The 15,548-nt window shown below is 37.2% G+C and overlaps 1 protein-coding gene across 2 annotated transcripts; it reads left to right on the top strand.

Moving 5' to 3' along the window:
* The first annotated feature begins 3,341 nt into the window (after positions 1-3,341).
* On the top strand, positions 3,342-12,609 carry LOC109080472 (thiamine transporter 1-like). Of its 2 annotated transcripts, XM_042758029.1 has the most exons (7): positions 3,342-4,131; positions 7,856-8,422; positions 9,230-9,467; positions 9,866-9,886; positions 10,188-10,380; positions 11,958-12,099; positions 12,198-12,609. In XM_042758029.1, the coding sequence occupies exons 1-7, from the start codon at positions 4,003-4,005 to the stop codon at positions 12,330-12,332; spliced, it is 1,425 nt and encodes a 474-aa protein (XP_042613963.1). In that variant the 5' UTR covers positions 3,342-4,002; the 3' UTR covers positions 12,333-12,609. The 2 variants fall into 2 exon arrangements, with proteins under 2 accessions (XP_042613963.1, XP_042613964.1); XM_042758030.1 differs by lacking the exon at positions 9,866-9,886 and having other exon boundaries at positions 3,344-4,131.
* The last annotated feature ends 2,939 nt before the right edge of the window (positions 12,610-15,548 follow it).

Here is a 15,548-nt window from a genome sequence, read left to right as displayed (position 1 = left end):
GTAAGGTTACGGTGTTTGGTTTTGGTTGCATTAGTTCTCAATCTTCTCCATGACATATAAAACTTGTTACAATGTTGTTGTTTTTTTTTATGTTTTTCTGTTTTTATAAAAATTCTCCATGTTAGTCTTTTATTAAACCATAACACACAGAATCTTACAGTGGATACCCAATCTAATCTATTAGGGTAATTTCAGGACCACAAAGAAAACACGCTTTCAGAAAACGTTTCATTTACGCCGAGCATTGAGAAATAACATAACAAGATGACATGTCTCGAGATTTTTTGTACTTCTGCTTTAATATCCGTGTTATTTATTGGTGTACATCATTGATTACGTTGCATAAGTACCAAATACTGGCGGAACCCTAATGGGCTAAATTGGAACGTCCAAAGATTTTGATCACTTAGAATCCCCCCTTACGAATTTGTTTAGTGCAGTATTCTATATGTATATATGTATATTTAGGCTGTTATAACTGTAAAAAAAAAAAAATAATAATAATAATGGCCTATATATTAAAGAGTTGTTTGGTGTTTTTTTATATATTATGGGATTTTTTGGAGTGGGGATAAATTAAACGCGATTTGCGATGATGTCATAGTCTTATAAGTATATGCAGCAAATTCGCTCAAATTATTGTGATCCAACATTTGCCTCGCATTTCAGGATGAAAAGACAAAAATTTCAGGTGAAGGATAATCCACTTCTTACCTCCGAGACTGTGTTATGATATGACCTTATTATTTTTATTGTGAGTAGTAGTCTTATCATTGTTGCTGATCACTGTTGTTGTGCTATGTTATTGTTTACCATTATATAATCAGAGGAGTATAGAAAAGTTTATGAAAGTGTCACTCCACAATACAATAGCAAAATATATAAATATGTATACAATTTTTATGTTACATTAATCAGTGTCTAGCACACCTTCATAAGGAAAGGATATGGACCAGAAGACATTGCAATTATGAATGATATTTAGACAGACTTAAAGAAGTTCCAGATCAATACTTGTGCTCTTATTATTTCAGTTATTTTGCCTTTAATGTCAATTAACATGTGTAAACAATATACTTGGTCTTGTGCATTTATTTTGATGTTAATTACATTGTGCCAGCTTTAATACTGCATGGTTTATATACATTTTGCTGCTGATTGGGCTGACATTTTTGACACACCCACCAACAAGAGAAAACGTATCTCAAACCCCCTTGCACACCGTTTCCAGGAAACATGTCGTTCAAACCGTAAACTGTAGCAAAATCTTGCACACCGGTTTGACCTTGAACTTGCCCCTGCTGTTGCAGCCATTAAAAATAGTTCAGTTTTGGTTTTTAATGGCAAAGTGGTTATTTGGTATTTTGAAAAGTGGTATTTCATTATGTCTCTTTATTAAGTTTTATAATAACATTTTATGTTTGTTAAATTCGTTTTTGTTTTTTAAAGTATGCCTACCAAGCGGCCAGCCCCAGACAGCGAGTTTTGCATAAAACACTTAATGCATTTCACAATATAAACTAAAAAAAAATTAAAGGGGTCATATAATGTTGCTAAAAAGAACATTATTTTGTGTATTTGGGGTAATGAAATGTGTTTATGGGGATTAAGGTTTCAAAAAAACACATTATTTACCACATACTGTACATTATTGTTCCTCCTCTTGCCCGCCTTTCAGAAACGCGTCATTTTTTTTACAAAGCTCATCGGTCTGAAAAGCGAAGTGTGCTCTGATTGGCCAGCTATCCAGTGCTTTGTGATTGGCCGAATGCCTAAAGCATGTGACGGAAATGTTACGCCCCTTGTCATACAGTGATGTGTGTCCTAGTAGTCCCGGTCAGAACCTTACTGTCTATGGTCAGAACACCTCCGCGACAAGACAAAAACAATAAAACCCATTGCAAACGATATATATATATATATATATTTATAATAAGAGTGCAAACTTAAAATACGCCTAGTTTTTCCTCATAAAGGTAAGAGTATAAGTCATTCAGAACTGCAAAGTGTCTACTCACAATATCAACAAAACGTTGTGGTATTGTATAAAGAAAATAAAGAAAGCAAACAGGATGGCTTTCTGCAGTCTAGATTTTGAGCAGGAGCGCTTCACAAAAACTGAACCGAAACTCAGCAAATACTTGCCTCATTGACATGATAAATATATCTATAGAATACTATAAATTACTTTTTTAAAACGAAGTAATTCAAATAAAAAATTCAAACTCTTTAATTATGTAGTCCTAATCCGTTAAGATGCATTTCTCTCTAAAGGCGCGTCCAAGATTGTGTTTGCATGCAGTAATCGCCTAGAGTGGCATTTTATTGCCACGCTAAAAAATAACTAAATAAATAAAAGATTAACGTCATAATATTTTAAGAATAACGTCAAAATAACGATAATAAAATCATGTTATATTGCATGAAGTAAATGTGAAAATTACATAGCCTATAGGCCTACTAAAAAAAAAAAAAAAAAAAGTCTGTGGCATCCAATGTCATTCTTCACATTTAACACGAAAAACAGCAATAGGCTTTTTGACGTTTTTTGAAACTCGAATTGATCGATTTCATGAGACATTCGTTTGTTTTTAATTGTCCTGATACTTTTTCAACATGCATTCAAAAATATTTGTTCATGTTTAGCCTATTTCGTGCTGCATATATTAAAGAGGAAAATGTTGATTCATGCTGCTTGAACTGAGGTGAATATAGTTATCTCACTACAAATTAAAGAGCGTAAAACACATTTGTTGCTTGTATTTTATCTTAAAATGACAGAATGCTGAGACTTTGTGTTATAATAAAATGAACAAAAAGCTTATTGCGATTATTTGGTGGCTTGCGTGCTACAATGAATGGACTTGAAAATGTTAAGTATTATTTACAAGCATATACCATAATTAAAACAACTTGTGAATAGTCTAGTAACGTTATTTACTTCAGAAAAATCAAAAATCAAGTTAACCGAGTTGGAGCCCATAACGTGTGGAGGGGGGCCTTACACTTTTTTGCATATGTGCCAGGGGCTGACTTGCTACGCCACCTGACCAAAGTATCATTATAAAGTTCACAGTGTTGCTGCAGATGAAATATAACGCGGATAACAGGTTTTTTCAACAGGTAAGATATTGATTTTTATCACTCAAACCCCTTTCTCTACCTGTCAGTAGGGCTTGCATATTCCTCATGTTTGTAGTTTTTTAACACTTTTCATGCGTGTTTGTAGTTTTAATCGTACGGATCTGTGCTGCGTTCCACTCCACTTTTACAAACGTACTCGCGAACTTCCCTAAGCACTTCCCCTCAGGGGAATCCCCGCTGCCATTTTGAAGTACGTTCCACTTCGCGACGTACGAGGGAAGTTTATATGGACAGACCCTCGACCCCTCGATTTTGACAGAGGGAGCCAGTCTGCTTCATATGCACACTTCAGGCTGCTCCATAGACCACAATGCAAAACGAGTATGACGTCATCGCAGTTCGCGTATATATATAGGCATAGCTATCTACATATAGAATGCTGCACCAAACAAATTCGTAAGGGAAAAATGTCAACAATAAACCAGCTGAATAGCTGATTCTAAGTGATCAGGGGCTTAGGACGTTCCAGTTCAGAACTTCAGCCCATTGCAAGGATTCCGTCAGAAGTGGGCACTCATGCAATGTAGGCGAATCAATGCCGTACATCCGAGTAAACGAGACGGAGGGAATTAAGTTTGCAAGTCAAGTGCATAAAAAAAACGGACTGGAACTAAGCCCTGCACTGGACTTTCTACCGGAAGTAGTAAACCATCCGGGTACTTTTGGAATACTCATTTCACCATACTACGATTTGGGATTGGGACATACTATTTCTAATTTCGAATACTATTTAGGACGGATAGTATGCGAATTGGGACGTAGCAGCTCTCATTGGCTTGTTACTTGATCGCTTTCAAACCAGTCAGCGAGATTGCAAAATGCCCCTGCGTTGTTCGAGGTCAATAGGCACAAACGAGAATGTCTGAACCATGGCTTTACCCTACCATTTTACTCTGTATTTATGGGTTTTTCTGCAGCCACAGACCACTGGAACCTTTTCTAATCCCGTTTTTGATGGGACCTGATAAAAACCTGACGGAGACAGAGGTAAATGTGGCTTCCCAACAAGCTGTAAAATTGGAATAGAACAAGTTGAAAGAGAAGTAAATCCCAGATGGAAACTTAAATCTGCTGACTGGAAAAATTCCAAGAAATAAGTGAGATAAGAATGTTAGCAATAGATATATCGGTAGAAGATGTTGATGAATTAAATAAATGTATAAGTGATGCTATTTACAAAACTGCAACTGTGATTGGGAAAAGCACGGGGAAAAGGAGAAGGCTGTACCATGGTGGACAGAAGAGTGCAGTGAAATTATAAAAAAAAGGAACAGTATTTAAAAGAGTATTTAAGAAAGTAAAAAAAAAAAAATGATTAATGATTTTAATGAATATAAGAGAACACAAGCAATTGTCAGGAAAACAACTCAGATGGCAAAAAAGAATTATTGGAGGAAATTCTGTGATGAAATTGGAAAAGAGACAGACGTTAGTGAAATGTGGGGAATGATAAGAAAGATGGGATTCAAGATGGGATTCAACCTAATAGAGAAATTCCAGTTTTAATTCATGAAGCAAAACAAGTGATATCTAACTCTTAAAAAGTAGAAATATTGGCTGAAAAATTTGTTAAGCTTTATAGTAATAGAACTATATCAAAATAAATTAGATTATATAGAGAAAAAATGAAAGAAAATCCAAATATTTTAGAACAAAGAGATGTAAATAAAAGCTCAGTAGATTAAGTTTTTACTATGTGAATTAAATCAGGCACTTGCAAAAGTGAGAAACACTTCTCCTGGTAAAGACGAAATATGTAATGAAATGATTATACCTATCAGATAAGTCAAAAAAAAAAAATTATATCTTCATAATAGAGTGTGGAAATTAGGAAAGCTCCCTTCCTCTTGGAAACATGGCATAATTATTCCAATTGTAAAGCCAGGAAAAGATCATTCAAAAATTACAAGTTACAGAACAATTGCATTTACATCTAACCTCTGTAAACCAATGGAACCAATGGTAGTGGAAAAGACTGAATTATGTTCTGGACACAAAAAATCTTTTATGTCCTCATCAGAGTGGCTTTAAAAAAGGTAGAAACGCAACAGATGCCATTTTAAGTCTAGAATCGGATATAAGAAAGAATCAGGTTAATAAAGAAGTATTAGTTGGTGTGTTTTTGGACATATAGAGAAAGCGTACAATATGATGTGGAAGGAAGGACTTTTGATTAAACTGAATAAAATGAATTTTAATTGTGAATATATATTTGGATTAAGGATTTTTTTAATTGATAGAACCATTCAAGTAAGGGTGGGGTCTTCATACTCAAAAATATATGCAATTGAAAATGGTACCCCACAAGGTAGTGTTTGCAGCCCTATATTGTTTAACATAATGATAAATGATATTTTTAATACAGTTGGACCAGGGATTGAAAAGTCTTTATATGAAGACGATGGTGCTTTATAAAGAGGTAGACATTTGTTGTATTTAAAAGAAAGCATGAATGCTATTAAAGAAGTTGAAATGTAGGCAAGTAATTGGAGATTTCGGATATCAGTGAAAAAACTAATGTCAGTGAAAAAAAAATAATTCAAAAAAGAAGAAAACACCGGTTGTTAAGTTAAATTTGTATGAGCAAAAACTGGAGCAAGTGTCTGAATTTAGATGGATTCAAAGATAACAGTTGCAAAACATTCAACAGATAGTAGATAAATGTAAGAGAGGAATGAATGTACTGAGGAGTTTGGTAGGAATAGATTGGGAAGCTGATAGACAGACTCTAAAAATAATATACTGTGCACTTATAGGGTCTACATTAGATTATGGGAGTATGATTTATGTAACAGCTTCAGCATCTCTGTCAGATAAGGCGAATAGAATACAAAATCAGACATTGAGATTATGCTGTGGAGCATTTAATACTTCTCCTGTCCTGTATTAGCTTTACAGGTTGAAATGAATGCGATGTCACTGGAGCCTCGCAGGTTGAAGCTGAAACTGGTGTATTGGGCTGCTGTAAAAGGACATTCAGAAATACAAACAGTTAAAAGAATATTAGAAAACTGCTGGGAACATGAATATGTAAATCTAAATAGTTTTGGATGGAAAGCAAATAATGAGGCTCATCGAATTGGAATAAGTAAATATGCTGTTTGCAATACTGTTGCCTGTAACACTTCCATGGTTATTCCCAATGCCTGTATTGTTTTTCAGGTTCTATTGAGTATAAATGATAAAAACAGACAAGAACCTAAAGATACAATCGTACAATATTTGGATCCTGAAACAGGACACGCAGCAGCAGCAATATATGTTTCAAGGTTCAGGTATAAAATAGCAAAAAGAACATCTAATTATCTATCAGTTTATACAACAAATGATTGCAATATTATTGGCTCTTCAGTGGGTTGAAGAGATTAATAAACCTGTATGTTCAGACTCTTTCAGCATTATTAAATTTAATGAGTGGCAAGTCTTCAACTAGACAAGACATTTTTTTCAAACATTTTACAAAGTTTGTTCAGAATACCAACAAAAACGGTTATCTCTTTTGTATAGATACCTGCACATAAAGGAATACAAGGAAATGTGGTAGATCAAAAAGAGAAAACATTAAAACATCCAGACTTAGAGTTTAATGTTCCTAGGAGTTAATTAGAAATAAAAGGGCTATTAAAAAATCGTTAAAAGATATGTGGCAAAGTAGATGGGATGGTGGGAATAAAGGACGACATTTATACAATATTCAAAAAATAGTTGCAAATGAGAGGAGAATTTTTGAGAATATAATGGAAGACAGCATATTATCTCACCTTATATGTATAAAATGTAATGGATATGATAACGAAAGATTACAGCTTACTTCATATAGGAATTAAATCAGATCTCACTTCAGAAATTGTTAAATGAAGATGCAACTATAGACATGTTTCACATACTATTTAAGCATCTCAAATATACAGAGTTAATGAACAGGATTTTCACATCCTAGTATGTGGCGGTATATGCACCTAAAGCTGGTTTGCCAACCGCCATAAAAACGTCAAAGAAGAAGAAGGTAAATGTCCCTGAAGGTGATGTAAGCATTCAGCGAAATGATGCCAGACCACTTTATGGCATCTTTCTGAAAAGTAACTTTCATACGTAACCGCTATAACTTATTTACTTCCTTGCTGAGCACGGTTTTAAAAGAATTTGCATAGCTATAAAGATGTGAAAGATGTGAAGAAAATAATGGGAAGAATACTTGTGTGTAGCAGTGTTGGAAGTCAGCTTTCCCACCAACTAGATGGGAAATCTGCCAGCTATTTTGTGTAATCCCAGAAGTTTAATCTTTCACAAAAGCAAGATCCTACTTTAATTACTAAATCTGCGTCACAAGATTTCGGCTTCAGAGAGTGTTTGTGTGGTTACTGGTTAGAAGTGGTCTTTAAAAGAATCGCTAACTGTAGGTTGTCAGCTTACATAGTTATTTATGCATCTCAGCTTTCTGTTTATAGGTCACTGTCTGATATGCTGTTTTGTTTACATACTATGATTTAAATATGTTTATTTTTTAATGATGTTTTTCATTTCCGCATTTAAATAGATTTTTGATATTGGGGGGGGGGGGGGGGGGGGGTATGCATAAACCAAACATCTCAAGGTATTACAACTGTCCTAGAATATCATAATGAAGAAAAAATCAAAAATTCAATTATTGATAAGAAAATATAACTACTTATAATATAACTAATTATAACTACTTTATCTTTTATCATAGGTTGTGAATGAGATCTATCCATTCTGGACATATTCCTACCTTGTGCTGCTTTTTCCTGTTTTCCTGGCCACGGATTACCTTCGCTACAAGCCTGTGCTGATTGTCCAGGCGGCCAGCTTCATAGTGACATATGCTTTGCTTCTGATGGCCCAGGGTGTGAGGGCCATGGAGTTATTGGAGTTCTTTTTTGGTCTGGCATCTGCCACTGAAGTTGCTTACTATTCCTACATCTACAGTGTCGTGGAGCCATCTCATTATCAGAGAGTGACTGGTTTTTGTCGCAGTGTCACTCTGTTGGGCTCGGCCATTGGCTCACTCATTGGACAGATTCTGGTGTCTGTAGCCCAGGTGCCTATGTATTACTTGAGCGTCATCACACTGGTGTCCTCCTGCATAGCCTTTGTTGCCCCTTGGTTCCTACCCATGCCCAATAAGAGCCTGTTCTTTCACCAGAGAGAGAGCAGCTCTCAGGATGACGGAGCTCTGGAACCCATGAACAGTAGTCAGCTGATTGAAAAGCCAGAGGATCCAGAGTCCAAAATGCAGCTTAGTGCAGATGAAAGAACAGTGGGTAGATTTTTAAAAAAGAAAAAAAAAAATGTGTGTGTGTGTGTGTATACATCTTTGCTCTTCCAAACTGTTTTATTAAAATTTATAATAATATAAAAAATAAAAATTATAATAATACATATTTGTATAATTATAATCATAGATTTTCCAGCTTATTCACAATTTGAGATCCATCTTTTCACACCGAGGACAACTGATGGACTCGCATACACAAAATCAGATGAGTTAATGTAGAAAACCAACTAATTCCAAAGGTTTTACATACTTTTTCTTACCATTATGTGATCTTGAACAAAATGAGCCCTAGTATTACCTCACCTGTATTAAGAATTATTAAAACTGACCATTATTATTAAAGGGATAGTTAACCTAAAAATGAAAATTAGTCATTTACTTACCCTCATCTTGTTCCAATCACATAAGACTTTGGTTGATCTTCAAAACACAAATTAAGATTTAATTTTTAATGAAACCTGAGTAGTGTCTGTCCCTCCATTGAATGTCCAGGTAATCAAAACTCTCAAAAAGCCATCATGAAAATTGGACTTTCAATGGAAGGACAGAAACTTCTCATGTTTCATTAAAAATATCTTAATTTGTGTTTTGAAGATTAACCATTGTGTTTGGAACAAAATGAGAGTGAGTATTATGACAGATTTTCATTTGTAGGTGAATACTGGCCTACTCAGAGAGATGATAATTAAAAAATGCTAAAATTGGCAGACACTGATATGTTCACAGACATATGCGTGTTTATCAGCATATTGATATTCAGCTGTTTGTATGACTTGGTTTGACTTTCAGACTCTCAAGGACAATCCTAGCAGTAGTGGATTACTGGAAGTGTTTAAGATGCTCTGGTCAGACTTTCTGCAGTGTTACTCCTCCTCCACCCTTCTGGCCTGGTCAGTGTGGTGGGCTTTATCCACATGTGGTTACCTCCAGGTGATTAATTACGCGCAAGCACTTTGGGAGAAAATCTTGCCTTCCAATGAGTTTGAGATCTACAATGGATATGTGGAGACCATTTCTACCTTGCTTGGTATGGCCATCTGGTTATCTGTTTATTCAGTTAATTTTATTATATTCCCATTCTTAAATGATTTTGCATTATGCATTTTCTGTTACCTATGGAAGCCCTTTTTCCACCATGGGTAAAAAAAAAAAAAAAATTAATTGTGACTTTATCTCTTTATTAAGAGTTATTCAAACTATTTTCAAAACTATTTTGAGGGATATAAACTTGTAATTATGGGGAAACAAGTTAGAATTGCGAGATTTTAATTCACAGGTATTCTATTTCAATCACGAAAAGATGTCAGTACACACCATTTTACAAGTTTAAGTTCACCAAACTTAATCTATTCTCCTGTCTGGTTTGTTTGTTGGACAAAATGGTGGATTCGGCGTTATGATTTGTCCGATCGCCTGTCAATCAAGCTCCCTGCGAAGTGCAAGAAAGTAAGTCAGAATTCTGAGTTTACATTTTGCGATTTGGACTTTTTTCACAGAATTGCAAGAAACAAAGTCCAAATTATGAGATGTAAACTCAGAATTGCAAGGTAAAAAAAAGATAAAAAAAGTTACTTTTTATCGTTTTGTCCCATATCGGCAACAAGCTTCCATAGTTACCAGCATTTTCATCATTGTCATAAACATAAATTCAACAGTCATAAATAGCTAACAGCAGACACCTGTGTTATCTGATTCACAATAGAACAGTTTAACACATTAATTAAATGATTTGTGTTTTTCTCACTAGGTGCTTTTGCAGCATTTGTTGTAAGCTTCGTGAAAGTGCCCTGGGCAGTGTGGGGAGAATTTGCTCTCTGCATTTTCTCTGTGGTAATTGCAGTGTGTGTGTATCTCATGGACACCATCAGGAATATTTGGGTTTGCTACACTTCCTACATGCTCTTCAGAGCTACCTACATGCTGCTTATCACCATAGCAACGTAAGCAAACCTGTCACTCCTTATCCATTTTCTTTAGAAATCCAGTGTAAGCTGGATACCTTTTGATTTTGTTCTGACCACAAAGTGCTATGAACCATGTTGTATTTGACCTTATAACAGTGAGTACTTTACTTTCACTTGCTGCTTTTCAAGGGTGGGTAAACTATCTAGGCCCATCAATCTAAATGACATCACTAGTTGGCTAGCTCACTTATGTACCTGATTATTTTAGAAAGAACTTAAAATGCAGTTTATCATTGTGCATATGCTTTTCTATCAGGTTCTTATTTTTTAACACTAAATATAAATGTGGATTTTTTTTATTTACCAGTCTGTTCCTTATTTATAGATGTATTACTTTTGTTTTGGGGCGATTATTTAAAATGTGCAAGTTTAGTTGTTAATACGGTTTACCACAGCATCTGATCCAACGCTTGCATTTTCAAGATAAGTGGCTGGTGTCTGGAACACAACAAACAATACTCTTTCATTAGCCTGTCTAGACCACAAAAACACCTTTTTACTACAGTGTTGGGAATTTGCCAAAAAAGGAGGTTTTGTATGTGACAGACAGACATACGTTTGACAGACAAAATGGCAGATAATAACAATGCTAATCAGCGCAGTGTTTGATTGGCCATTTGAACTGTCAGTCATTTATCTGTCTTAATGTTAATTATAAGTATTACAGTGCACATCTTGGATGTCCCTCTTATTTGCCACAACCATATTAGGTCTTGGAGTTTCTTCTAATGAGCTGAAGAGTTCAAATTTAAAATGTATGAATTTTGGAGGTACTGTAGGACCAGGGAACAACTGATCTAGGTATTGTCAAGGATTTTTATTAATTGAATTCTTTAGCAGGTAGTACATTTTTGGGCATGTAGCACTTAATGATTGTCCGGATCACGTTCCCTATTTGATTTTCTGATGCTTCTGCATGATGTCTTTAAAATTCTCATATATCCAGGTTTTCCAAAACCACAAGTGGCAGTTGTTAAGGAATTAATTAAATAAGGAACATGCCAGGTTACATTTTGATTTTTAACTGTTTTGTCTAATTTAAATTCATTTTAAACCCTCTTGCGGCCCGCTTGGAAGTGTGTTGAGGTACCCTGGTGGGTTCTGGCCCCAAGTTGAGAATTACTGATATCTAACAAAAAGCCATCAGATTGAAATAGGATGTGCTACAAAATAAACTAAGAGACTTCTGTCACCATATCCTTCCTTATTTTTCTGCCCTAAAATCTCTCTGACCTTCAGAGTTTGTAAATTGCAGGGAGCCTTTCAGTCATTGGTTCCATTTCCATCTGTATTTTTATTAGTCACAGCTCTGACTTTTTTTTTTTTTTTGAGCCATTTTAATACCTACTTTTTTCATATTCGTCAGTGTTTATTTAATTTATACAAAATCTTGTTGCTCCAAGACTCCAAATAAGTGTGTGTAAATAAGGTTCTCCGTGTGCACCTGGATTCTGATCATTGCCACATAATTCTTTTTAAAAACATTTACCTTTTGAAAAACATTTTATATGAATGTTGGGAAAGGTTCTATTCATTTGTCTTTTATATTGCAGGTATCAGATAGCTGCTAACCTAAGCATGAAACGCTATGCATTGGTTTTCGGAGTAAACACTTTCATCGCACTCTTACTGCAGACACTTCTTACCGTGATTGTAGTAGATTCTGCCGGGCTAGGCCTGGACATTTTTCTACAGGTAGAGTACAACATGACTCTAGTTGAGTGTGTCATCATGCATGTGGATCACTAATGAAAGCTAATATACTGTGCAATTTTGTTTGCTCCTTTTCACAGTTTCTGATCTATGCAAGTTACTTTGCTGTAATAGCAGTGGTATTCTTCATTGCTTGGCTGTATAAACTGCTCAAAAGGAGGGGAGCTGAAGGACAGAGCGAATTACCCTCAAGAGAGAACATTCCAAAGTCCTGAAACACCCCACATCAGCGTCTGTTAAGCACAAGTTTATAAAAAAAAAAAAATCTTCCGTTCAACTGAATGCATAGGTCAAATAATAACTATATATTAAGAAAAAGCAGCATTTCCAAATCAGTCACAGATCCAGCTTTAAAGGTTATTTAAGCACTGATGATTTTGATAACTGAATTTACAGTTATACACTTTAAGTGGCCGTTGTGGGTCACAGATTGTGTGGAACAAAATGCACTTATTTAAATCAAACCATTATGATGCCTTGCTAATAAAACATCTGCACAAATCAAAAACAGCAGAGAATGCAGATTCACTCTCAGACAGCAGGTGGCGCTTATGGAACAGCAACGATACAGTTTTCAAACACTACTTAATATTCATTATTACCATAGACTGATTATTATATGGCTCTGTGGAATACTTGATTTTGATTGGTCAGTGTTATTCCTCGATAACAGCTGGTAAAAGCCGATAACACAGGGCTCATCGAGGTAACTGAAGTCTGCGCTAGGTATAGTTTTTCTTCGTGGAAGCTTTGCGTTTGGTTAGCTAATAAAATATTAAAACTCAATTCAGTATTATGTGTACAAGTTTAATTATGTCATCCTGGTATTGCAGACTCTCGTTTCATACAAACGTAACTGCTGCCATTTTGCTACGATTGTTTTGTACACTGTAATGGATTATGAGATAATTAAACTGGAAAGACTTTTAAAAATGTTCGTCTTAAATCAATATCTTTTATCGCCTTATTTATGTGGTGAAATGTTGTGTAATAAGTGGTATGACCGTACTATTCCTTAAATGACCCTCTAGTTTGAACCTAAGGCTGTGAATAATTAGGCAGTATGCTAGTAATATGCATGATGGTCAGTTGTGAGAAATGGTCCTTAAAATAAAGTGTTACAATTTTGTTTAATAAATTATTCTTTAAAAAGCACTCAATTTACAGAGGAAGACATTTGTGTGTTTATTGCTTAACTCCCTTATAGTCCTGGATATATCAGATTATACACAACAGCATGAAGTGAATTATTTAGACTTGTCTGTAATTACATGGTAATATTACTTGATATACTACCATTTGAAATTATTAATTACTTGGCATAATACCATTTAAAATCTGTATTTTTACAGCAATGACATGATTGTCTTGTTCACTGTATAAATGAAGTAATTGTGCCAACATTAAAACAAAATGTGATTTTTTTTTTCATCTCCAGCAATAATATTCCAAATAAGATTTTGATTTTGGCCAGAGGTTATGAAAACATTAATGTCCCTTTACTTAATGCGGTGCGCTGTCGCCCTTTCTAAGTAACAGCCAAATCAGTCAAATCATAACGTGACTGCCATGTGCGGTCTCCTGCTGTTCTTGCTCGATACTTAAAAAAAAAAAAAAAAAAAAAAAAAAAAACACAAATTGGACACAATCCAATATCAGACACGTAAGGACCAGACACTAGGAAAGCCGCTCAGAAATGCTAGACCAGGCTAAACAAGACTTCGCAATCATTGAGAGTCCAAATACCGTATATATAGGGGAGTGGTAATGGGGAACACCTGGTGGTGTTTAGCCCTAAACATGGGATTATGGGAAATGGAGTTGGAAATGAAAATGGACAACAAGTGCTAGAGTCCTGAGTGGAGTGCCCTCTACTGGAGTTCATGGGCACTCCAGCTGACGATCGTGGCATAGCGCCCCAGCGGGAGTAGACCAGTGTTCAGGTGGGGGTTGGAGCAGAGGTAGAACGGGGGAGGGATGGAGGACCAGGTCCATGTGGAAGTGGATGGACAAGGGAGGGAGGCAGAGTTGGCTGAGCAGGGTGCCACAGCGGAGCAAAGAGCCAGGGTGGGGCCGGCAGAGCAGGAAGCCAGGGCGGAGCCGAAGAGCACCAGTGTGGAGCAGGCAAAGTAGAGAACCAGGTTGAGACTGGTGAGGCAGGAGCCCTCCAGGGTGGGGCAGGTGGAACTGGAGCCCACCGGGACAGAGCAGGCGGAGCCCACCAGGGTGGAGCAGAGGACCCCCACAGTTGAGCAGATGGGACAGAAGCCCACCAGGGTGAAGCAGAGGACCACCACAGCTGAGCAGCTGGACCAAAAGCCCACCAGGGCAGAGCAGAGGACCACCACAGTGGAGCAGATGGCACAGGAGAGCAAGTCTGGTCAGGTAGGACTGAAACAGAGAACATAAACAGATTAATGGCAGCCTCCGTGGCCGTGATAAGGCGGTTGGAGAGTTCCCAAATGGCCTCCATAGCCGTGACAGGGCAGGCAGAGAGTTCATAGACGGCCTCCGTGGCCGTGACAGGGCAGGCCGTGAGTTGGTGGACGGCCTCCGTGGCCGTGACAGGACAGGCCGTGAGTTGGTGGACGGCCTCCGTGGCCGTGACAGGACAGGCCGTGAGTTGGTGGACGGCCTCCGTGGCCGTGACAGGACAGGCTGTGAGTTCATGGATAGCTGAGACGTGACGAGGCTCTGGAAGCTCAGCTGAGACGTGACGAGGCTCTGGAAGCTCAGCTGAGACGTGACGAGGCTCTGGAAGCTCAGCTGAGACGTGACGAGGCTCTGGAAGCTCAGCTGAGACGTGACGAGGCTCTGGAAGCTCAGCTGAGACGTGACTTGATTCATGATCACTTGTGATTTGATGTGACTCCTGAAGATCAACCGTGACTTGACTTTGGAATCTCGTGCAGCGGCGCTGGGCTGGCGGCCATCTCGTGCAGCGGCGCTGGTGGTTCAGGCTCCGCTGCTGACTGCGCTTGACAATGTTGCCCCCCCCCCCAAAAAAATTCTTTGGGGTTTCAGCGCTGTCTTCTGCCTCTCCCACAGTGAACAGAGAGTCACATAACAGAAGAGCATACTCCATGATGTCCCTTAAACTGCCATTAAACTCCCCTCTAGGTAACCATGACTTAACTGGGTCATTGAGTCCAAAACGGAACCTTAAAAGTCCTTAAACAAAACTTTGTCATAGAACGGTACTTGTTATGATAGGAGTATGTTCAATAGTCACAAAACTATTGAACATACTCCTCAGTAGATAGGCCTCCTTGACGAAGGTGTAATAGCTGATCTACTGGGTCAATGATAGAGCTGGATAGTTGACACGCTGACCTAGAAGTGGGAACAGACATTTCGGTAACGAGAGGATACCGGGCTGCTGGATCCTGGTATGGTGAAGTCTTCTGTAACATGGAGTCAGAGACGTTCGG

The sequence above is a fragment of the Cyprinus carpio genome, chromosome A6 (assembly GCF_018340385.1).
Source record: "Cyprinus carpio isolate SPL01 chromosome A6, ASM1834038v1, whole genome shotgun sequence".
Taxonomy (NCBI): domain Eukaryota; kingdom Metazoa; phylum Chordata; class Actinopteri; order Cypriniformes; family Cyprinidae; genus Cyprinus; species Cyprinus carpio.
The sequence above is the reverse complement of the archived record's forward strand: the minus strand, read 5'-3'. Positions and strand labels throughout refer to the sequence as shown.